General features: G+C 45.6%; 2 protein-coding genes and 1 non-coding gene across 6 annotated transcripts; 2 read left to right on the top strand and 1 right to left on the bottom strand.

The window, feature by feature from the left end:
- Window positions 1–1906: 1906 nt before the first annotated feature.
- On the bottom strand, window positions 1907–5171 carry POLR1H (RNA polymerase I subunit H). Of its 2 annotated transcripts, none has more exons than XM_067752331.1 (5): window positions 5055–5171; window positions 4656–4811; window positions 4325–4425; window positions 4018–4127; window positions 1907–2135 (listed from the first exon to the last, which is right to left on the bottom strand). In XM_067752331.1, exons 2-5 carry the CDS (start codon window positions 4789–4791, stop codon window positions 2111–2113), a joined length of 372 nt encoding a protein of 123 aa, XP_067608432.1. In that variant the 5' UTR covers window positions 4792–4811; window positions 5055–5171; the 3' UTR covers window positions 1907–2110. The 2 variants fall into 2 exon arrangements, with proteins under 2 accessions (XP_067608432.1, XP_067608431.1); XM_067752330.1 differs by having other exon boundaries at window positions 4931–5108.
- ZFP57 (ZFP57 zinc finger protein) lies at window positions 5152–23169 on the top strand. Of its 3 annotated transcripts, none has more exons than XM_067752324.1 (6): window positions 5152–5248; window positions 9668–9743; window positions 19231–19733; window positions 20196–20319; window positions 20791–20871; window positions 21930–23169. In XM_067752324.1, exons 3-6 carry the CDS (start codon window positions 19389–19391, stop codon window positions 23162–23164), a joined length of 1785 nt encoding a protein of 594 aa, XP_067608425.1. In that variant the 5' UTR covers window positions 5152–5248; window positions 9668–9743; window positions 19231–19388; the 3' UTR covers window positions 23165–23169. The 3 variants fall into 3 exon arrangements, with proteins under 3 accessions (XP_067608425.1, XP_067608423.1, XP_067608424.1); XM_067752322.1 differs by having other exon boundaries at window positions 20193–20319; XM_067752323.1 differs by having other exon boundaries at window positions 5165–5594; window positions 20193–20319.
- Window positions 12930–13002, top strand: TRNAE-CUC (transfer RNA glutamic acid (anticodon CUC)). The gene has a single exon. It is a non-coding gene; the product is annotated as a tRNA-Glu (tRNA).
- Window positions 23170–23289: the final 120 nt, after the last annotated feature.

The raw sequence follows: 23289 nt of genomic DNA, 5'->3' as shown, positions 1-23289 counted from the left end.
CTAGCTTCGTTTTCTTATTGTTTCGTTTGGGAATTAAAGAATCGAGACCTGGGAGCAGTTAGAAACACACTTGATTAGGAATCTGGGTTGGGCCCCTCTGGTGGCGCAGTGGTTAAAAATCCGCATTGCCAATGCAGGAGACACGGGTTCGTAGCCCTGGTCCGCGAAGATCCCACATGCCGCGGAGCAACGAAACCTGTGCACCACAACTACTGAGCCTGCACGCCTACTGAGTCTGCATGCCTAGAGCCCGTGCTCCTCAACAAGAGAAGCCACCGCAATGAGAAGCCCATACGCTGCAACGAAGAGTAGCCCCCGCTCGCTGCAACTAAAGAAAGCCCGAGCGCAGCAACGAAGACCAAACGCAGCCAAAAAGAGCAAAACAAATACTGTATGCAGCCAAAAATAAAATTTTAAAAATAAACAAATTTATAAAAAAAAAAGAATCTGGGTTTTAATCCTCGCCCTGTGCCTGTAGGTGTTCGAGCAGGGCGCTTAATGCGTCTTCAACTTGGATTTTTTCCTTTCACTGTGCTGTAACTTGAAGATGGAGGAGCATAAAACACTCACACCCTGCGTTTTAGCTCCCAGTCTAATGGGAAAGACTGGCATAAATACTAACAGAAATATAAGACATTGGAATATTAACATAGATGTAAGTCTCATCTATGAAACTGAATTTAGTTACATACTGCCTACCCTTGCTCTGGGGTGGAGATGAGTAAGATTAAGCACAGAAATTTTCATAAGTTACAATATAGGCCAGTTTATAAGATAAAAATATGTGTTTGTTTCTCAGGGAGCACAAGAGTGGCAAAAAGAGAACAGGAAGGCAGACAAATGGGTTTTTTAGGTAAAGAAAGCAGCTTACGAAGTCGTAGTTGTGCGCACTGAAGGAAATGCAGTTTAATACTGAAGGGATGTAAGGGGAGTTCCAAATGGTGATTGACAGGTGGGCGTGGTTATATAAGACGCCCTGTATGCTTTGCTAAGAAACTTGCACTTTATCCAGTCGGTGAAAGGCTTAAAGCTGGGTAGATACATGAACAGATTTGTTTTAGATTTCAGGAGTGAGGCAGGAGAACTGTTCAAACATACAGTGGAGAAAACTGCCCTGCCCATCCCTCCACGTTGCTGTGGGATCAAACAAGACAGTGTATGTTAGAGAGCTCGCAATATATAAAGGGCCGCACAATTACAAGATGATCGTTACCATCACCTCTTGGTCGCCATTTAAACCAAGGAATGCAGGAATCAGCATTCCCAGACTGAAATTTGAATGTTTATTGTGCCTGGACTAAGCATTTGCTTCCCTTTTAAGTTTCTGGTTTGAACTGAAAAAAGCAAGATACAACTCAGCATGTATAGTAAATCCCATTAAAAAAAAACCCCAAATATCTCTGTGGAATGGGATTCCTTTTGAGTTTTACTTTTTTCTTTCTACCTTTCTATATATGAATCTATTACAATGTAAAATATATATACATATATTACATTTATCTCAAGAGCAATAAAAAAAATTTCCAAAGTGTCCACCTGTATCTCTGAGTGTCAGATTGTTTTATTGTCCAGACTTACATATCAACTGAATCTGGTTAAGTTTTCTGTTGAACCTCCCACTATCCAAACTCCCACTCTTTGTTTCCCTAAACTCAGGAACCAAATAGATTTAGATAATGAGGGAGTACTTATAAATGCCTTTTTATATTAACCTCATTCCTGGCTCCATTTTTATTTCCTTGTTTTTTTGTTTTATTTATTTTTTTCTCTTTTTCTTTTTGTTGTACTAATTTATATTCGCTTTTTGTAGCTGATATATTTGTTGAAAGGAAAAATATATCTCTCTAAGCTAACAAAAATTTCTTTTGGAAGAAGACAGATTATAAATAACATACATACGTCTGGCTCTTATAGAAAACTATAACTTTAATAAAGGAAACTCAACTAGGGTAGGAGTACTCTGGGGACAACGGTAATCCCCACATGATGATCTGCTTTTCCTCTGGGAGCAAAACACCGCAATCAGGAGATGGACAAAGGATCTAAGAACCCAGTATCTTTCACCTTCCAAGGAAGAGAAGGAGAGATTGTTGAGTCGCTCAGAAAAAAATCAAGAGTCTTCCTTCTCCTGGAACCTATAGAGAAAGAAAGGACTTGTTATATTGACCCAACGAAGAAGTTCTAGCAGTGTAAGATAAGACAATCAATTAAATAATCAAGAAAGACTTTCATTTATGACCGTGGAGGACTAGTTCCCCTAAACAACCCTCCACAAATTCAAGACAACTAAAAATGTTGGGATTAAAAATATATCTTGCAAATTATGAAGTATGCCAAGATTTCTTAGGAAAACAAAAAGCACTAGCCATAAAAGAAAAAAGGATAAACTAGAACTCATAAAAATTAAAAACTTCTGGTCATTAAAAAAAATAAAAAGTTAAGAAAACAAATAGGTCAGACTGGGAAAAAAATATTTGCAAAAGGCACATCTAACTATAAATATTTTTAATCCATTGGTGAGAAGGCAAGAAAGTAAAGGCAACCTTCACACTGGCTGAAATGATATAAAACCAGGAATCTAGACAGGTAAGTTAAAACTGAAGCCCCTGCTACCATGGTGCCCTTGCTGTTTTGATAGCCACATGGGTGAACTAGAGACAAACCTACAATGTCTGATAGGAGATACTCTGAATAAGTTTGAGACCCCCAAAGGGCTACCTCTTTGTATAAAAGGGAACAAGAAAAAAAAAAAATCCAACTCTTCAGAAGAGGAATTTGACTGTCTCACTAGGTAGAGGGAGAAAAAAAAAATCTCCCCTGAGAATTTCTAACCAAAAGCTGGCCTTTACATTGGATTTGCAGTCCAAATTCATACTACCTGTGTGCTCCAAAAAACATGAAGCTGAAAATTTATTTAAAGTGATTCTAGCTTGTTAGCACCTCAAGACACCTGAACAGGAAACACAAATGCTAAGAATACAGCTTTCACCCCAGGCCTCAAAGAATTCCATAGTCCAAATTCTAAAAAATCTGAGCTTATCATCAAAAATCACAAAAGAAAAGAAGCACCATGAGAGTCAGTAGAAATAACAGATGGCAGCATCAGACCCACAAAAACTGTGGGTATGAGAATTAGCAGACAGAATATAAATATCATGTTTAGTATATTTAAATGTAATATATATTTTAAGAATAAAAGGAACAATTTAAAATATGATTAAATAAGTGTGAATTATTAAAATGAGGAGGGAATTTGAAAAATAATGAAGTAGAACTCAAAAAAATTTTTTTAAGTAACAATAATTGAAATAAACTGAAGACAGAATTAGTGAACCGGAAGAAAGACCAGAAGAATTTACCCAGAGGCAGAATAAAAAGAGATGGAAAATATAAAAGACAGGGTGAGAGAAATGGAGGATAGAAGATAAGGTCTAATAAACAACTAATTAATTAGAGCTCCAGAATGTGAGAATTGAGAACATAGGGGAAAGGCAATACTCGATAAGATATGGCTGATAATTTTCCAAGGTTGCTGGAAAAAAAAATCAATCCTTACTTTCAGAAAGCCCAACAAATCCCAAACACAATAAATAAAAGGAAGCCACATCTTGATATATTGTAGTGAAACTGCAGAACACCAAAGAGAAAGAGGAGTTCTTAAAACTATTCCGTGTTCTTTAAATCACTCAAGAGTAATTCTCACCAAAGTAAAACTAAGTTGAGTGCAGTGGAAGATTCCAACATAACACACTGATCACCAAGCAATACTTGCCTTCTGTATTTTTTTCTTTCCTTTTAAATATCTTAAAAGCTTTAATTCACTGGGTATAAAAAGGATAAAAAAAGTGTAATTAAAAAAAAAACAAGACCACAAATCTCCCTATTACTTGAACTGTACAGAAATGAGGGATGGGACCAAAGGAAACAACTGTTTATCAGTACAAAAGGTAAATCGCTGGATTTGTTTAGGTAGCAAACAGACTGAGAAAGGGCGGAGGGGAGGGAAAGGATACGCACTTGCAGTTGGTACAGGTGTAGAAGACGGTCTGCCCTTCATCAGCGGAGCGCATCTGTCTGGTGTGGTATGCCATTCCCTCGTGCCCACATCGAGAGCAGCGCCTGTCAACCTGGGAAGCAACTGGTGGGTTAATAATTCCCCCTACTGACCACAGACATCAGGCTATCACACTCCTCAGACACTGCTGTTTTAAAGACCCCTCTTCCCTCTTAGAATTGGGTACAAAACACTCCAGATCTGTGCAATACCCCCTTCGTTTCTTTCCCACCCTCCTAACGGGGCCAGTCCTCCATGTCACTCACTTACCACGGGTCCCTGGAACTCAGGTCCTTCCTCCATCGACACGGGCATGGCTGTTCCCAGTTTGTGGAACACAAATGAGGTCTTCACAACCTTCGCCTCAAAGTCTGCGCAGGCAGTAAGAGTTGGTTTGGAGAGGGCTGACACCCACAACTCCCTCTCGGTTTGGCCAGGAGGCCTTATATTCTTCCCTTCAGATTTCGACCCAAGACCAAAAGTGCCTGATACCCTGCTTTAGGGTCCCCCTCTTCAATCCAACCGATCTTGAGGTCCTAAAGCCTCTGACCCTTCCACGCTGGGCCCTCTGCCGGGGCCGCTGCGTACGAGCCCCCCTCACCTCGCACGTTGATGGAGAAGCCACAGCGAGTACACGCGACCGTATCCTGAGCTCCGGGAAGAGGCAGGACCGAGCCGCAATCCGGACAGAAATCCAGGTCAGACTGAAAGCTGGAGCAGGTGCTGGCGAGGTCCATGATGGACGGGAGGTCGAGGGCTGGGAAGGGGACGAGAGTATTAATAAAAGAAAGAGAGTAACTCCCTCCCCACTGAAGGGTCCTTCCTATTCTGTCCCTGGACCTAAGCATACAGAACCCGAGCCCTTCTCCCACGCACGCCTTGTGCCTCTGCAACCAAGGAGCCCAAATATCCGGAATTCCAAGCCCGGGTCCGGTACTTCGACTTGGGGGCTTATCTGGGGCTGGCGTGAGCGGCCTGCCAGCTCCGCGGGCTAGAGGACCTGCTCTACGCGGCAGCGGAGCAGTGAGAGCACGGCGGGCTAGAGCGTCGATGCGTCCCGCCTGACGATTGGCTGTGACGTCATAATTAATCGCAAACGTGGTCCCGAGAACCTGGAGACGAGGAGGAACTTCTCTGAAGGAAAGTTTTAGCGCCGCCTTCAGCCTGGTTCTGTGACGTCGGCTAAGGAAACAGGTGATCGAAGATGTGCCTCCGGTTATTTTTCCCCTCAGGACCCAGTACTGGGGTGTTTATTTTATTGGTCTCGAATTTTAAAGGGACGCAGTCGCGGGGAGCGTTTCTCCTGAAAAATCGTACTAACCTTACTGAATACTAATTTCTTTGGACGAGAAAACTACTACTTCCTCCGTTCCTGAGTTGATATTTTTCTTTAGCTGCCGGGCAGTGGTTAGAAACAAAGCGAAACATTCTGGGAGTTACATTTCTAGCGCTCCTTGGACCTCGCGGTCTAAGCAAGGGCTCTCTGCAGAGCCCCTCCTGGCTGGCGTGCTGTGGGGGCTGTTCTGGGCCGTTGGAAGGGGTGAGTCGACTTCTTACGGTGCAGGAAGTGGAGAGGGTGAAGGCGGAGGAGGAACATCTAGTCCTTAGGCACGATAGGAAACAGGGATGAGGGATGAAGTAGGACACTTGGGAAGGGGCTCAGGACCTTGGAGGTGGCGGAGCAGAAGAGGTTGGGACTCCTTCCTCTTTAGATGCCTGCCAGATGAGGGAGGTTAACATTAGTCAAGGGAGCAACCTTGGGTAGGATTTCAGTAAGACTTGGTCGAGTTTGGCTTTCAGTTGCGGACCCCCTTCCACCTTGTCCCCCGCCTCCCATGGACCAACTCTACTTCATCATCGTCATCCCTTAGGTGGACAGCTGACATTCCCCTGAACTTTTATAAAGCATGAGGACATGTATTTTTTAAATCTTGCTATTTTAATTCATCTGTAACCTACCATCTAAAGTATAGAATCTGGGCTTCCCTGATGGCGCAGTGGTTAAGAATCCGCCTGCCAATGCAGGGCACACGGGTTCGAGCCCTTGTCGGGGAAGATCCCACATGCCGTGGAGCAACTAAGCCCGTGTGCCACAACTACTGAAGCCTGCATGCTTAGAGCCCGTGCTCCGCAACAAGAGAAGCCACCGCAATGAGAAGCCCACACACCACATTAAAGTGTAGCCCCCCGCTCTCCGCAACTAGAGAAAGCTCGCGTGCAGCAATGAAGACCCAATGCAGCCAAAAATAAATAAAGAATAGAATCTTTTTTAAAAAAATAAATTTATTTATTTATTTATGGCTGAGTTGGGTCTTCGTTGCTGTGTGCGGGCTTTCTCTAGTTACAGCAAGCAGGGGCTACTCTTCGTTGTGGTGCCTTCTCTTGTTGCAGAGCACAGGCTCTAGGCGCGCCGGCTTCAGTAGTTGTGACGCTCGGGCGTAGCTGCTCCGCGGCATGTGGGATCTTCCCAGACCAGGGATCCAATCCGTATCCCCTGCATTGGCAGGTGGATTCTTAACCACTGCACCACCAGGGAAGTCCCTAAAGTATAGAATCTTGTTGTCCTGAAGGGACAGCTTCTAAATGAATTTCCTAGTTCGCTTTCAGTCCATCCAACCCCGCTCAACCTGATAGTTGTGCTAAGCTCCTTACATATAAAGGTTTTGGAGCCATCACTATTTTCTCCTTTGAAAGAGACAAGCTGTGATCTCTCCTAGAGAGAGGCTTTGATCTACTTCTCTGTGCAATAATGGAAACACTCACAGTAGTGAGGGGATTAAAACTCTGAGCAAGCTACTGGAGAGTGACAAGCCTCATAATAATTTGTCCTACAAGGAGAGGTCTGTTGCTGAGCCCGTGATGGTAGGCAAGTTTTTATTCTCTCTTCTCTGTGTGTCTTTCTCCTTTGAAAATGGAAATTGAAATCAGCCATCTTTTCTCGCCAACTTTCCCTTTAAAGTTTGACAAAATTCAGTGAAGATCCACCATGAGTTGAATACTGTCCTAATGCAGTAAAGGAACTAAGCATTATAAGACATGGCCCTTTCCCAACAAAAGTTTACAATCTGTTCAGTTCGTATTTATTAAGCACCTATGTCAGTCTTGGAGCTGAAGTTGGGGCTGCAAAGCTGAAAACTATGGTCTCTGACCTTAAGGAGTACAAATGAATAATTAGAATGCAATGAAAGTACACTTATAGGACAAAATGTGAGAGCCCAGGATAGGCATATAAAACAAATAGGCCTGTATACTACAAAGAGGACTGGTAAATGTTTTAATAAAAAGATACAGTGTCATGGGGAATGTAAGAGAGAAAGATACTCAGATATTATGTGATGAGGATAATCACCAATCAACAAATCATTAATTTTGAGAATTTGGGATTACAGACTCTAATGTTAAGTACTGTGCTAGATACTATGTACAGAGAAATAAAAGTAAGGTGGTCATATTTTTAAAATCTCAAAATAGGTATATGTAGTCAGGCAAATAAGAATATGCCCAAGAGGTCAGTGAGATCCAGTATTTGTTATCAGATCCTTTCTGATATGATAGATAGATCATTGTATTTGTAGATTGAAAAATTATAGTTCCAACTCTTTATGAGTCTGAATTTCATCATCAAAATGTTAAAAGTGATATATGGATGCAGATAGCACAGTGGAAACCATGATTGATTTTCAAATGAGTTGTAGAAATAAAAAATGTTGTGCTCATATTCATAGCGTGGCAAAAATCACTGTTACATAGAGTAGACTGGAAAGACTTTATAGTCAGGGCTTGACCTGTGGAGATGGATACTATTTATTTTTTAATTTTTAAAATTTTTATTTTATTTTTTTGGCTGCATTAGGTCTTTGTTGCTGCACGTGGGCTTTCTCTAGTTGTGGTGAGCGGAGCGTTACTCTTTGTTGCAGTGCGCGGGCTTCTCATTGTGGTGCCCTCCTTGTTGCGGAGCACAGGCTCTAGGCACACGGGCTTCAGTAGTTGTGGCAGTGGGCTCAGTATTTGTGGCTCATGGACTCTAGAGCGCAGGCTCAGTAGTTGTGGCACATGGGCTTAGTTGCTCCGTGGCATGTGGGATCTTCCCAGGCCAGGGCTCGAACCCATGTCCCCTGCATTGGCAGGCAGATTCTTAACCACTGTGCCACCAGGGAAGCCCCAACTGCCATTTATTGAGAACTTACTGTATATCAAGCATTTTGCCAGGCTCTTTAATCTAATTCTCATTTGTTCTTTATAACTCCAAGAGGCAAATTTTGGTCTTATATCTCCATTTTGTAGATGAGGAAACTGATTTAGAGAGAGATTAAGTTACTTGCCCTGAGTCACACCCTGGGAAGTGGTGGAATTAGGATTCAAGCATAGCCCTGTAAGGCTTCAAAGCCCATGCTCTAAACCATAAATGGTGTAAATAAAGGCATAGAGATGAGATGCCAGGCATCCTCAGTGGCTTAAATATGACCTCACAGTGAGCTCAGATTAGACCAGGGATGACACACAAAAAGTTGGTAGTCTTCACTTGTGTTGCCATCAGACTGTCCCTATAAATAAACCCAGAGTAACCACAGAGTCTCATCCCAAGCGGATCAACAGGGAATGGTTTCATAATGGATTTAGGGTGAAGGATGATGGGCAGAATAAGGCAGGCAAGCAGAGGGGTGGGCGATCAAATAAGAACAGAATTTCAGAACGAAAGATTATAGGGCAGAAATGCTGTATGTGGTGATAGAGGCAGAGAGGGCCTGGATCAAGAAACTGCACAAAGAGAATGAACTGATAACACTGAAGTCTAGAATTATCTCAGAAGACAAAGGAGGCAGTGGGACTGAGCAATCTGTCATAGATGTGCTTGGGCAAAGCTTCACCAAGGAGCCTGTCTCTTCCCTTGCCCAGTCCCTGGTACAAGATTCAGAATGGTTCATGTTGAGTCCACAGGAGAAGTATGTTTTAAGTTTATATGAAAGGATTATGGTTGGTCCTCTATATCTGAGGGTTCCCCATCTGCAGATTCAACTAACTGTGGGTGGAAAATATTTGAAAAAAAAAAAAAATTCCCGAAAGTTCCCAAAAGTAAAACTTGAATTTGCCACTTACTGGCAACTATTTACATAGTGTTTACATTGTACTTACGACTATTTACATTGTATTTACAACTATTTACATAATATTTACATTGTAGTAGGTATTACAAGTAATTGAAAGATAATTTAAGGTGTACAGGAGAATGTGCCCAGGTTGTATACAAATACTGTGCCATTTTATATAAGGGACTAGGGCATGGATTTTAGTATCTGGGGTGGGGGTGGTGAGTCCCGGAACCAAGGGACCTTGCGGGGGGGTGTCCGTGGATACCGAGGGATGACTGTATGTGCTCTTATTTATATGATCTTATTAAAAGAGCATTCATTATTCGTTACCATAGGAATGTAGTGGTTTCCCATTGGGAAATGGCCCTGCTGTAGTCCTACCTATTACCAGGTTTTTTCTTTCTGAGGGAAATACCCTTGACCATGACCAAAACAATTGGGTTTTTTGGTTTAGTCAGTATGAGAGCAGATTTGTTCTGACATCTCCCGCATTCTAATCTACCTTTGCTTTTTTGTCTTACAGATTGTCCTGGGCTAAAGTATCTAAAGACCCTAGGATTGCTGCAGGTCAACTGTCCCCACTGGAGAAAAAAATCTTGGTAAATAAATTATCTTAACATCATACAGTTTGAAATGACTAGGAGAAGGAAAGTTAAGTTTAAAATCCTTCTGTCCAAGTGACACTTTCCAGTAGTGTGTCCACAGTGGCAAATGTTTTCCAGTTAAATCTTTACTTGCAAAACAAAGTATTATTTTTAGAACTCCAACCCTATGTTTTTAAAAAACTAATTACTGATTTTGGTGGTGAGAACTCCAACTTTCAGAGCTCACAAGCTCACCTAGGAATGATGGAAGTAAAATCACTATTGCTCCGAAATTAATGAAAGACCATGGTCATTTCTTGGTGTCAATAGTGAGCGTAAGCTGCTGTTTAAATATGTTCAAAGTAAAAAGATGGTCATATTATAAAATTCTGTACCTCACTTTGACAGAATCTAGGTGGCGTGCATACAACAGCAGCAAGACAACTGATGATTCAAAAATATCAGGAGGAATATGAAACACTCAGTAGAGAGCAAGTTCTTTCTCTTGACTACAGGCTTGCCAAAGCGGAGCCTTATTATAATAAAAGAATAATGGAAATGATGAAAGAACAAGAGACAGGCAATGAAATCAAGAAGAGATTGGAGGGGAAAACAACCCAAAGCATAGAAGGACAAAAACAATATTATTTGGTACCTGAGAGAGAAGTGAAACATGTAGAAATGCACATACATCGACCTGAACAGGTCGGAGAGTTTAAGAATAAAACATTTAGACAATTACCACCATGCCCTAGTGAAATAAAATTGCCCAAAATTGTGCCAGAAGTACATGGCATCCATGACGCACAGAGGAGAAAGCAGGTAAATGAGAGGGAACAGATGCAAATTAAAGCTCACCAGGAACGCATGATTCGAGGGAGAGAACTTGTACAGCAAAAACTCAAGGAAGGAGTCTTGAGAAAAGACCAGAGCCAGCCTCCTATACGTGAGAAGCATGAGAGTGTAAAGAAAGAGATAAAAGAGTATGAAAGCGTTATTGCATATCCACTCTTCCAGCCATGCAGTAGCAGTCGGATTAAAGTGAATATTCTTATGGAAAAATCTCAGAATAGAGAAGACAGTACAATTATCAAGCCATATCAAAGAAGATTCTTAACTATACCACCCTTTATGAGAAGTCAAATAGGAAAAATAAAAGATGCAGTGATTTCATGATAAAGTCATGTCTCTTAAATTAACCTTTTTTTTTTTTTTGCGGTACGCGGGCCTCTCACTGTTGTGGCCTCTCCTGTTGCGGAGCACAGGCTCCGGTCGCACAGGCTCAGCGGCCATGGCTTACGGGCCCAGCCGCTCTGCGGCATGTGGGATCTTACCAGACCAGGGCACGAACCCGTGTCCCCTGCATCTGCATCAGCAGGCGGACTCTCAACCACTGTGCCACCAGGGAAGCCCCTTTTTTTTTTTTTTTTTAATGCTAGTTCTCTTCTACAGGGTTCAGTGACTATTTTCCCATTTATATCTGATACAGAAGTGTCAGTTCTGGATTTTAAAACTAGCTTGGCTATTTTTAGTTGCCTTGTGTTTGTTCAAGTTGCTTATCCTTTTTGATGCTCATTCCTAATCTGTAGAGTGGGAAAATAATAGTTCATAGCATTTATAGGAGAATTTCATTTTTGTGAAGCATTAGCATATATTAGATGTTTCATAAATGCTGGGTTTCCCAGTTGGAAAGACCTGGGTTGGACAAAGATGATGAATAAGGAGTTGTTCTAATCTGCCTCTTCCAGTCCCCCTGCCTGCAACCTCAAAGGTTATCTTGATGAGACTGCTATAGGTCACTATGTGGTCTTTTATCTTCCATTCATACCTTTATCAGGGAACTGCTAACCAGGCTATAAAAGTCTAAATGTACCGTACAATTTCTCTGTATGAGAAACTTAAGCTTGAGAACCTCCTATGTACCAGGTATTGTTAGTTACTGAGATGAATAAAGAGATATCCCTGCCCTTGGCTAGTTTACAACTAGTGGCATAGATCACTCTAAAAACAGATAATAAAATAGGGTTATGATAGAGGTATGCACAGGTATGTACAGAGGAGGGACATCTAACCTGGCCTAGGTGAGCAGGGTGAGGAGGAAGGAGGTCAGAGAATGGAGTGTAGTAATCTCTCATGTTACTTCCAGCTCCATATTTTGTCACTTTCAGTCACCCACTTAAGCAAGACCTTCCCAATGTTTGGATTCGCTCATAGGTAACCAAACTCACCTTCTCTCAAATAGATGTCCTCCAAAAGTTGGGAAATTTGGGGTTCAGAATTGGTGAGTAGAGAATCAGAGAAATGGAAACTGGATGACCTAAGGAATATTATACTTAAGTTGTGATAATCCTTTGCCCACCCTTTTGTATTAACAGGACACCCTTTACCAAGGATATTGCTAGATCAGCACTGTCCCATAGACCTTTATGCGATAATATAACTGTTCTATAGGTTTTCTCTTCAATACAGTAGCCATTTCCCACATGTGGCTACTGAGCATTTGAAATGTGGCTGGTACACCTGAGGAACTGAATTTTTAATTTTACTTAATTTGAATTAATTTTAAATTGCTACATGTGGCAAGTGACTGCTGTATTGTATAGCATGGCACTAGATAAATATAACTCCTGTGTTCTAGACTTCAACCCCACAATCTGTTTTCTGTCTTTCACAATATTTGCAGGTATAATAGATCACTGCTCACTTACATTAGTATAAGTTTAGTTTCCTGTATATTTGAGATGCTCCTTAATCCCATGAAAAGATTCAAAAAGCACTGTAGGCAAATTCTGTGTGGAAATGAGGTGGCTGAAGTTGCTTAAATTGGGTTCAGAAACTAGCCCTCCCTTTGCTCCTTCTGGAATTTGACCAGGACACATACGAAAATCTCATTCCTACCCACCTGATTTGCCTCATGCAGACTCTTTTGTCCTATCTGTTCTCTGGTCTTCCATCGTCATGTTGCAGCTTTAGATTTTATACCTTGCAAAGATGTGCTTCCTCAGGATGCAGAGGCAAAAGACTTAGAAATTCAAATCAATAGGGTAATGATACAGCCTTTGAGTTGAGTGGGATTGAAAAGTAACCTAATATATAACTGTTGGTAATTGTTTACCATGAAGATATTCACTGCTGGACCATCCTTTTGACCTATAAATGTACTCAAATCTCTCCCATCTAAATAAGCTACTATGTGGGAATTCCCTGATGGTCCAGTGGTTAAGACTCTGTGCTCTCACTGCTGAGGGCCCAGGTTCAATCCCTGGTCAGGGAAAAATCCCACAAACTGAGCGGTGCAGCCAAAAAAATTTGAAAAAAGAATAAATAAGCTACTATGCTATTTCTTTGCACTCCTTTAAAGCCACGTCCCTTAGAAAGTCTATACCAGCTCCCTGCATTCTAGTTTCAGTGCCCATCAATCCACCAAATCCCTTTTTACGGAGTCATCAGCAAAGAGCTCCGTGTGGCTAAATCCAATGGACAGTTAAGGGTGGAACGAAAAGGAGAAGGTGCCAACAACAGGCAGAAGACCTGATAGGCATTTGGCAGCAAGAGGGATCAACAATTCAAGTGTAAGAACGCATGACACAGAAAACAAGAGGCCAAGGAAGAGTAACAGTCCTTAGAAGTTGGAGATCAGTCAAGGGAACCAATGGAACCCATTTAAGGAACTGGAGTAGGGTACCAAAGGAATAAGATAAACAAACAGTTATAAGACTCAGGATAAAACACAAGAATAGGAATAGAAGCACTGACAAATCCAGGACGTAGAACTATTGAATTGGGTTCCACTAGGGATGGGACAAGTCTGAGTCTTAGGCTGAGTTGAACCAATAGTGGAGGATTAAGAAAGTCCAAAATAGAAACAGAGCTTATCAGGTCACAGGGGCAGGAGACAAAGCAGATAATTACTATAACCCTCATACTGAGTCAGTTACATGAGATAAGAATTTGAACTCATTGAAGCATGCCTGATATTATCTTTAAACATGGAAGTCATAGGGGCTTGAAAATTGAGCCTCAGGATATAAGGTGTATAAGGTTGGTGTGTTGTTTTAAATAGAACTGATTATAAAGTCTTTCATTGGAGTAGCACTACAAATTACAGTAAGGTTGAACAGGAGTACATTTTATCCTTCAAGGGGGATGGTAAGCAGATCAGCAAGGCCATTTAGCATAGGCAAATAAAAGGCAAACCATTGCTGTGTTTTCTGGGAGGCATGGCACAGATTAGTTTCAAGGGGCACAATGGTATGGATGGAGAAGGCTGGGCTAGAATAGCAGCACTGTACCCTACAGTGTCAACAGTGGTGAGGCTCCACTGATAGCCCTTGAGGGGGTCAAAGAGCCAATGAAGTCCATCTGCCAGGAGCACATGAGGACAATGGCCCTTGCTATGTGGCCTCCCTCATCGTAAGACAAGTCAACTTTTGGCAGTAATTGCAAGTCCAAATCAGAAACTGAGTTCTTTACTTTGTGCCCAGTCTATGATGGTGAATGTCTTGCCATGTCTAGTATGATGATCAACTCAGGCAGCAGTGGGGACTGTCTTCACAAAACATGTTTCCATCAGCAGCTTGATTCCAGTCAATTCCATCAGCAACCACGCTCTTCTTGTGGGCATTCACCTGAGTGACTCAGATGGTTAGATAAGCAGTTATGGTTTATTTCCACAGTTTGCAGCTCCAAAGACAGATGTCTCACCAGTCTAGTTTTTCAAGTGGCATACCACATAGGTAGGCAACAGCACAAGAGTCAGTAAAATTATAGGAAGGTTGATCAAAGAGGTTATTGGCGAGAGCTATGAAATGGCCTTGTGTTCTGCCCACCAAGAGGAGCGACAGCATCCATTTTTGGCTCTGCATCACTGGCAATGAGGTTGAATGGCTGCATCAGCCAGGGACAGCGCTGGGTTTCAGCCTAGCCGAACCACAGTGAACCAGGGCCAGGCATTTAGGGGAATCTCTGTGAACTGAGAGCCCCATGGAACCAGCAGCTTTGCTTCAGTTGGCAGAGTAGGGGATAAAGTTTTTCCCAGAGGGATATCTGCCACTTTTCCATGTAAAGTAGAGATGTTGAAGCCAGGCCACATCCTTAAATATACCATTTCCAAATGAGGATTATTGGGTCCTTCCCACTTTGTTAGAAGTTGAGTCCAAGTTGACCTACCCCCAAATGTGAGCATTAAGCTAGAGTGTCAGAAGGCCTCCATGGGTCGGGTGTTTAGTTTCGATAGGAGCCCAGTAGCAAGCTGATGCTGCTTTTCAAGATGAGTGTACCCAGTAACCATGTTAGGAAGGTGGCAGGTCCAGAACCCTAAGGGGTGCCACTGAGCACAGGCTGCCTCCATCACCATCTCCACCAGACTACTGTCTCCATCTGACCCTGTGGGAGCCTCCTCAGCCCACCCACATGAATGGTCTGTCCACAAGGGCAGATCACAGGGTCAGGTACCTTGGGAACACTAAGAGATTTAAAACCTGCATCTGCCAGCCATCCAGTACTAACCATGGATCCAAGACTCCAGTGTACAGACTTGAAAGCAGGGGATCTGGTTTCCTGTCCCAGTACAGCCAGATGCGGGCTTTGGCAAGGCTCAACATCTCTGAGCCTGTTTCCTCATCTGTGAAGGCAGAATAACAAATTCCTACCTCACAAGATGTTTGTGGGGATTTAATGGAGGCTATGTTTACAAGGTTTTTTTTTTGTAAATTGCAAAACCCCATGCCAATGTGAAATATAAAATATGATCATAGGGGCTTCCCTGGTGGCACAGTGGTTGAGAGTCTTCCTGCCGATGCAGGGGACACGGGTTCGTGCCCCGGTCCGGGAAGATTCCACATGCCGCGGAGCAGCTGGGCCCATGAGCCATGGCCGTTGAGCCTGCGGGTCCGGAGCCTGTGCTCCGCAACGGGAGAGGCCACAACAGTGAGAGGCCTGCGTACCGCAAAAAAAAAAAAAAAAAAAAGTATGATCATGATACAAAATGGTATATGGTAAATGCTAATCAAGTGGAAAGGAAATAAATGTGATTTCCGTTGAGCTGATTTAAAAAAAAAAAAAGGCATTACTGATAAAGGTCAAACTGGGTTTGGGTAAGTGGCCAAGGTAAGTAGAACTTGACCTGAACATATCCTCTCTGCTCTCCTACCTCTGTCTGCTGTCACCATTTAAGTCGCAGTGGTTTGCCTTCACTTTTCTTTCTTTCCCTCTTTTTAAAATTATTTTATTTTATTTTATTTATTTATGGCTGCATTGGGTCTTCCTTGCTGCTTACAAGCTTTCTCTAGTTGCAGCAAGCAGGGGCTTCTCTTCCTTGTGGTGCCTTCTCTTGTTGTAGAGCACGGGCTGTAGGCGCGCGGGCTTCAATAGTTGTGGCGCACAGGCTCAGTAGCTGTGGCTCGCGGGCTCAGTAGTTGTGGCTTGTGGGCTCTAGAGCACAGGCTCAATAGTTGTGGCTCGCAGGCTCTAGAGCGCAGGCTCAGTAGTCATGGCCCCCGGGCTTAGTTGTTCCGTGGCATGTGGGATCTTCCTGGACCACAGCTCGAACCCCTGTGCCCTGCATTGGCAGGCGGATTCTTAACCACTGTGCCACCAGTGCAGTCCTGCCTTTGCTTTTTTTTTTGCCGTACGCGGGTCTCTCACCGTTGTGGCCTCTCCCGTTGTGGAGCACAGGCTCCGGACGCGCAGGCTCAGCGGCCATGGCTCACGGGCCCAACCGCTCCGCGGCACTTGGGATCTTCCCGGACCGGGGCACGAACCCGCGTCCCCTGCATCGGCAGGCGGACTCTCAACCACTGTGCCACCAGAAACCCCTGCTTTGCTTTTTTAAGGTGCTTTGTGCCTCCAAGTCTCTTTCTGGGAGCGCGTAAAGGTCTCATTTTTCTCCTTTGGGCTCTAGGTGATGGTGGTTGGTGATTATGTGTTTTAATCAGAGGTAATTTAATTCTTTTTACCCCCCAAGACTAAATTAAGACTGGGAATGAGATCCGAGCGCTAGGTGGGACCAGCGGCTGCAATTGGTAGGAGGAATGGGCTAGTGGGGCGGGGCGAGTCCTCTTCCTTTTAAGCTTCCTAGACTGTGAACTCTTGACCTTGGCGGTCCCACAAGCTTAACCCGACAGGGTGCACGGTGGCCTTGCGGAAACCGGCGAGGAGAGCGAGGCCGGTGCCAGGCACTGGTGGGGCCGGGACGGGGTCTTGGGCAGCCGGTAGACGTGCGCTGGAGTGGAGCGGGCTCGCCGCTGGCCCCTCGGAAACCCTACGTCCCAAAGTCCCGGTCCTCGGCAGCGGCGGGTGAGTAGGACAGAGGGTAGTTGAGCTCGCGGTGGTGGAAGTTAGTGAAGGGTCTTTGTGCCGCAACCTTCCGCCCCTGACCTCGGCAGGCGAGGGGAGCATCGCGCCCCGCATCTTGGGGGAGCTTCCAACCCCTGGGGCCCATGGGGAAACCTGGGTTAGGGTATGGCCCAGGGCGCCGACCACTCCGGCCGCGTGGGGGACTCGGCGAAGAGGACGGGCTCCTGGCACGTGCTGAAAAAGTCGGGATCCCAGCAACGAAGTTTCGGGGCAGACAGGCATCGGGCAGTGCCGTCCCAGTCAACGGGACCAGTTCAGCGCACAGAAACCCCAACCAGTGGGTATTAACGAGCGTGCCACGCAGTGGTGAGCGAAACTCTCCGTCCCTGCCCGCGGGAGGCCCCGAGACCGGAGTGTGGGGCTGGGCGCGCAGTGACGGGAGGTACGCCCTGTGGGCTCGCGATCTGGTCCGGCAGAGCTGGGCAGGAGCTGCAAAGGGTCCTTGAGGACAGAGCAGAGACCCGAAGACCGGGTGAGAAGGGCTAATGCCCGAGGGTCTTTTTGCTTGGCCGAAAGGCAGAAAACAATAGTGGCTGGAACACCACGGTGGGGGGAGGCGAGGGCGCACCCCACGAAGCCTGGCAGGTGTGGTGGGGATTTCGGTCGTTCTCAGAATTGCTATGGGAAACCATGGACGGGTTTGGGGTTAGAGAGAGATTGGGTGGACTCAGAGAACTGGAAAATGGCGACACATTCCCTCGAGGAATTTACATTCTGGAAGGGCAGGGACGGGCCGGGAACAGATAAACCGGTCTGCGCCGAAAGTCTGTTGAGTTATATCCAGCCTCTTTCCATCGTGGCCCAGCCGGCTTGAGCTCTGGGGCGTGTGGATGTAGAAAGTACTATCGAGATAAAAGTGCCAGAGGCAGGCAGCAGCTGCCAGAAATTTCAGTCTCCATAGTCATGCTCCCTTCCCAAACCAGAGAAGCAGCTTAGAATCTGGACCGAGGGCCTCAGGCTACCACCTGCAGCAAATGCTTTTTGAGAATGACTGACAGGGGTGGGTCTTTCCTGCGGGAGAACGGGAAAGCCAGGACCTTGAGGATACTATTACTGAGACTGTTTTGAAGTGTTACTTTCATTGTGTTTGGCTGGAGAGTAGGAGAATAATCCAGACCTGCCCCTCTCACGCGGATGATTGTGGATGGTCTTGAAAGAAAGGAAGGGAGGGAGGGAAGGAGGGACTCAACTTCACCTCCCAGGAATGCACCTTTCCTGTCAGCTTTCTTTTTAGCTATCCCACTAACTCCCTTGTTGAATGCCCTTTTCCTTGCTGGCATTTTCAATTCTACCACCTTTCAAAGAAGTGAAAGGAAGAAAGTCAACAGGTTTTTATGTCTTCATTCTTTTCATTCCATCTGGAGGGAGGAGAAGCGGGGTGAGTGGCTGTCAGTAGGAGGAGGTGGGAGTTCAGCCACGTGTGGGCAGAGCAGGAACTTCCTGGGCTGGGCAGGCAGCCCAGCGCCGGGCTCCTTGGGAGCCCTGCAGAAGCATTTGCTGTTGGGTTGTTACCATTATCATTCTTTTTTTTTTTTTTGGCCATGCCTCAAGGCATGTGGGATCTTAGTTCCTGGACCGGGGATCAAACCTATGCCCCCTGCAGTGAGAGCTAAGACTCTTAACCACTGGACCACCAGGGAAGTCCCTCCATTATCATTCTTTACAAGTATCTGTATGTATTAAAAATCCACAGAATCGTATATTTTTGGGTCCTGGATGGGATCTTAGAGAGTCTCCTTTAATCTTACTTTCCAATAAAACCAGATCAGAATGAAGAAACTTGTACAAGGTGGTTTGTGACAGATCCAGGGCTGGTTACCTCAGGCACATGCTTTCTTTCCAGAATACCGTGATGTTGCTCTAGAGAGGGCTTTGGGACAGTGGAAATCATGTCCTCAGTGGCAGAGTCAAGGCTTTGAACACAAACTCTGCTGTGGACCGGGAGTATCCTTGAGCACATTACTTAGCATCTCTACTTTAGGTTCCTTAAAATGGGGTCATTAATTGTTACCTCATGTGGCAGTGCTGAGGGGTTTTAGGTACAAAGCAGGAGTTCAGTAACTCTTGGTGTTCCCTGACCAAATTAGGAAACTGCTGTTCCTCACTCACTCCCCCTCTTGCTGATACCATTTCTCTCTGACCTCAGGTTCCTAGAGGTGGGCACCAGCCAGCGGCTAGAAACAGGTGAAGCAGAAGGCAGACGACGCCTTCCGAGCCCCAAGCTGGCATTACTGAACAGCGGCTGCTGAGCCGAGGGTGACCAGGTTCCTGAACTCTGTGGCCTAGGCTTGGAGAGAATCAAAGATGTTCTCAGCTGTGAAAGAGGAGAATTTGGACAGCAGGACAAAAAAGGAAGACAGCCCCCTGGAGCAGATACCTTTGCCACTGGAGGCCACATCAAACCCTGGGGCCTTTTCAAAGTCTCTCCATCTGCTCAGTCACTGGGAGGTAGATAGCCCCAGGAAGGAGCCCAGTCAGCCTTGGGGGCCAGACCAGGAGTGGATAAAGCTAGAAAGAGACATCAGGGAAGAGGTGGTGTTTGACCTGCTGAAGCCAACTGAACCTGTACAGAAGCTGCTCCCTCAGGTGGATGAGGAGGCCCTGCAGGAAGCCGTGAAGGGAGAATGCTGGTGGAAGGCATGGGTGAAGGTGAGGACACCTAGCGAGAGACAGAGGGAGGGGCTGGGTCCTGGACTCCAGGAGCTCTTTCATCCATTATCCTGTCTACAGAACAAATGGAATCTCAAGAGTGTTCCAAGATAAACAGCACTCAGGAGAAGGGGTTTCAAGGACTTTTTTTCAGACTCCACACCACCCTGGCATCCTTCAAGGAGTCCTTGCTGAAATTCATCAGAGTGGCAGCCTTTTTCCTTTGCGTTCTTCCTACTTATATTCAGTATATACCCCTCCTTTCTCCCCCCACATTGTTCTTCCCTCCTCTCCATCCTTCCTTTCCTGTCTGTACATTAAAGTTGCTGGCTTTGTACTTGTCTTTTCCTATTTCTCCCTTCCTTCCATGTTTTTCTTTTTCTGTTAGTTGTCTGAATCTTGAGACAGGATGTCTGTCTGTCTATATACAGACTCTCTGAATCTCTCCTGTTCTTCCAGAAGCCAGTCACCTCTGAGGATGTGGCAGTGAATTTCAACCAGGAAGAGTGGGAATGTCTAGATGCCAGTCAGAGGGTCCTCTACCAGGACGTTATGTCAGAGACCTTCAGAAACCTGATGTCTGTGGGTAAGAGGCTGGGGTTCCTCACAAGCCCTCTGTCCCAGGCCTCTGGGACATCTTGTTTCCCTGGGCAGGTAGATCAGCTCACAATTAGCTTCACTGATCCTTGGTTCTATACGTTCCAGGTATGCAAGATCTGGGTTACTAGGCTCAGGGTGAAAGAAGAAATGAAAGCTTGCATGAAGGCAAAGATAAGGCTTGTGACATGACGATAATGTTCTCAAAGTATGCAAATCTGCCTATTCATCCAACTAGTATTTACTGAGTCACTCCTATTATATACCAGGCACTTTGTTAAGAGCTGGCCTTTTGCGTGTCTCCTCCCTGCACCTAAGTGTCCCAGATTATGGCTCTTAAACCAAAGATAACGGAAGAAGGTAGCCTGTTATCCCCATCAGGTGTGAAGGGGCCGAGCCTGGGACTCCAACTCTTCCTCTCCTTCCCACTCCCCAGTCAGAATCTTTCTGTCTAATCCAGACCTGATCGCCAAGTTTGAACAAGAAGAGAAACAGTGGAGAGCAGGTCTCCGTCCCCCAAACGGAGAAGGCCTTCATTCAGGTAAGAATTGCAAAGGAGAGAGGAGGGTGAAAAGGACCCAGGACATGCCTTGGGAGGATAGAAATGACTAAGAGGATCGGGGTCTGCATACCCACCCCGAGCCTGCATCCTTCCTGCCTGGTCAGACGTGGAGCTGGAAGAAACCTTGACATCATCTGCTCAAGTCCCCTGGCTTCAAGAAGATGAGTATCTAAAGCATTCAGGACAAATGAATATCTTCAGTTTCTAGAGATGGAGAGATTCCATGTCAGTTGCTTATGTCAGCGATACCGCCTTGATTAAAAAGTCCTTTCCGGGACTTCCCTGGTGGTCCAGTGGGTAAGACTCCATGCTTCCAATGCAGGGGTCCCGGGTTTGATCCCTGGGTGGGGAGCTAGATCCCACACGTGTGCCGCAACTAAAAGATCCCATATGCTGCAACTAAGGTCTGGCGCAGCCAAAATAAATAAGTAAATAAATTTTTCTTTTTTTTTTTTTAGAGTCTTTTCCAAAAGAAAAGAAAGGGAAGGGAGATGAGCTTGATGCTGAGTTGGAGCAGGGGAGACTTGTTCTTAAGAGTAGAATAAAGACTTGAGAGAAATTTAAGTCTGAGCTGACCACACTCCTGGTTTGCCAGGACAGTCCTGGTTTATGCTTCTCATCCTAGCTTGATTGTTAATAGCACCTCCCGTCATTCAAGCGTCCCAATTTGCATGATATATTATGAGGTCACCTATAGGTATCTGGGGTGTCTGGGAGTATGAACAAAATTGAAAATGAGAGGAATTAACACACATGGTAAATCAACTGTACTTCAATTTTAAAAAAAAATGAAATGGATTTCAAGAAATGTTAAAATTTTGATCTCTGATATTTTTGGAAGATTCCAGTTAAATTTTTATTTGCTTTTAATTGGAAAACCCCAAAGTTTATTCTTATCTCTGGCCTCTGAGGTCTAAGAGTGAGCGTGAATGTGGGGGGGGGGAGAGGGAGGGCAGAAAGAGGGGAAGTAGCTTGGACTGAGAGCTTGTGTCGGGGTTGTCATGGTGAATCTCGCTATTCTTCCTCATTCCCTACAGGAGACAAGAGAGAGGAACTTCAAGAACAGAGTCAGAGTTTGGGAGATGAGGGAAATAGCGATGACAAGAAGGTCTCCCTTGCTTGCAGAAGAGCAGGCCCATCCTCTGCTCCAGCTGGGTCCCTGGACAGGACACCAGTGTCCCCAGCATCCTGGGCTGGGCCACCCTTTACCTGCCATACCTGTGGCAGGTGCTTCAGCAAGCGCTCCAGCCTCTACAACCACCAGTTTGTTCACAGCTGCGGCCAGTGCGGGAAGTCCTTCCTGAACCCCAAGGACCTCAGCTACCACCGGCGCAAGCACCTTGGGGAGAGGCCCTTCTGCTGCTCGCTCTGTGACAAGACCTACTGTGATGCTTCTGGACTGAGCCGTCACCGCCGTGTCCATCTGGGTTACCGGCCCCACTCGTGTCCCTTCTGTGGGAAGTGCTTTCGGGACCAGTCTGAGCTCAAACGCCACCAGAAGATACACCAAGGCCAGGAGCTGGGGGCTGGAAACCAGAAGCATATCCTGAAGATTCCAGACAACACAGCTGGATTCCAGGGGCTGGCAACTGCAAACAATGCACCAGTGGCCGGGACCAAAGGACCCTCATTTAAAACCACCGGTCCCGAGGCTCAGACCCAGCCATCTATAGACAGGAGCCCGGCACCTGCAACCAAGAACCAGGTAGTCACTGGGAAGGCTCAGCGCCCAGTCGTTACAACTGCAGAGCCTGTGACCAGGACCCAGGCAGCCAACACGAGAACCGCCTGCCTGGATACCAAGTCCAGCTCTCACCCAGGAAAGCCTTCAAGACTCAAAGTCTTCTCTTGCCCTCATTGTCCCTTGACTTTTAGCAAGAAAAGCTGTCTCTCCAGCCACCAGAAGGCCCACTTCACAGAGCAGTCCAACTGCTGCTTCCACTGTGGCAAGTCCTTCACTTTATTCTCTGGGCTGGTCAGGCACCAGCAGACTCACTGGAAGCAGAAGCTCTACTGTTGCCCTATCTGCGACGTCTGCTTTGGGGAGAAAGAGGACCTTTTGGGTCACTGGGGGGGCTACAGGGGCAAGGGGCTCTGCCTGGGCAGTCCCCATAAATGCTGGGCGATCCTGGGTCAGTCGCTTGGCTTCTTTCCCGATGCGCCCACTGTGGCAGGGGAGGAGACGGATCTTTCTCCTGGATCCATACCCTCAGGAGAGGGAAGGAAGGGAGGGGAGAAGGCAGCAGAGGAAAGAAAGCAGATAAGGCAGTGAAGATCTGGGAATGTAAATAAATGGCCTTTCCACCCAAGGTCTTTCTCTGTTTGGTTTTCCTGAGGGCTAACCTCCAGGGTAAGGAGACTGGGGTAGAGGAAGAGAGAGGTGAAGGAATAATGAAG

Source organism: Pseudorca crassidens, chromosome 10, assembly GCF_039906515.1.
Source record: "Pseudorca crassidens isolate mPseCra1 chromosome 10, mPseCra1.hap1, whole genome shotgun sequence".
In the NCBI taxonomy this organism is placed as follows: domain Eukaryota; kingdom Metazoa; phylum Chordata; class Mammalia; order Artiodactyla; family Delphinidae; genus Pseudorca; species Pseudorca crassidens.
The sequence above is the reverse complement of the archived record's forward strand: the minus strand, read 5'-3'. Positions and strand labels throughout refer to the sequence as shown.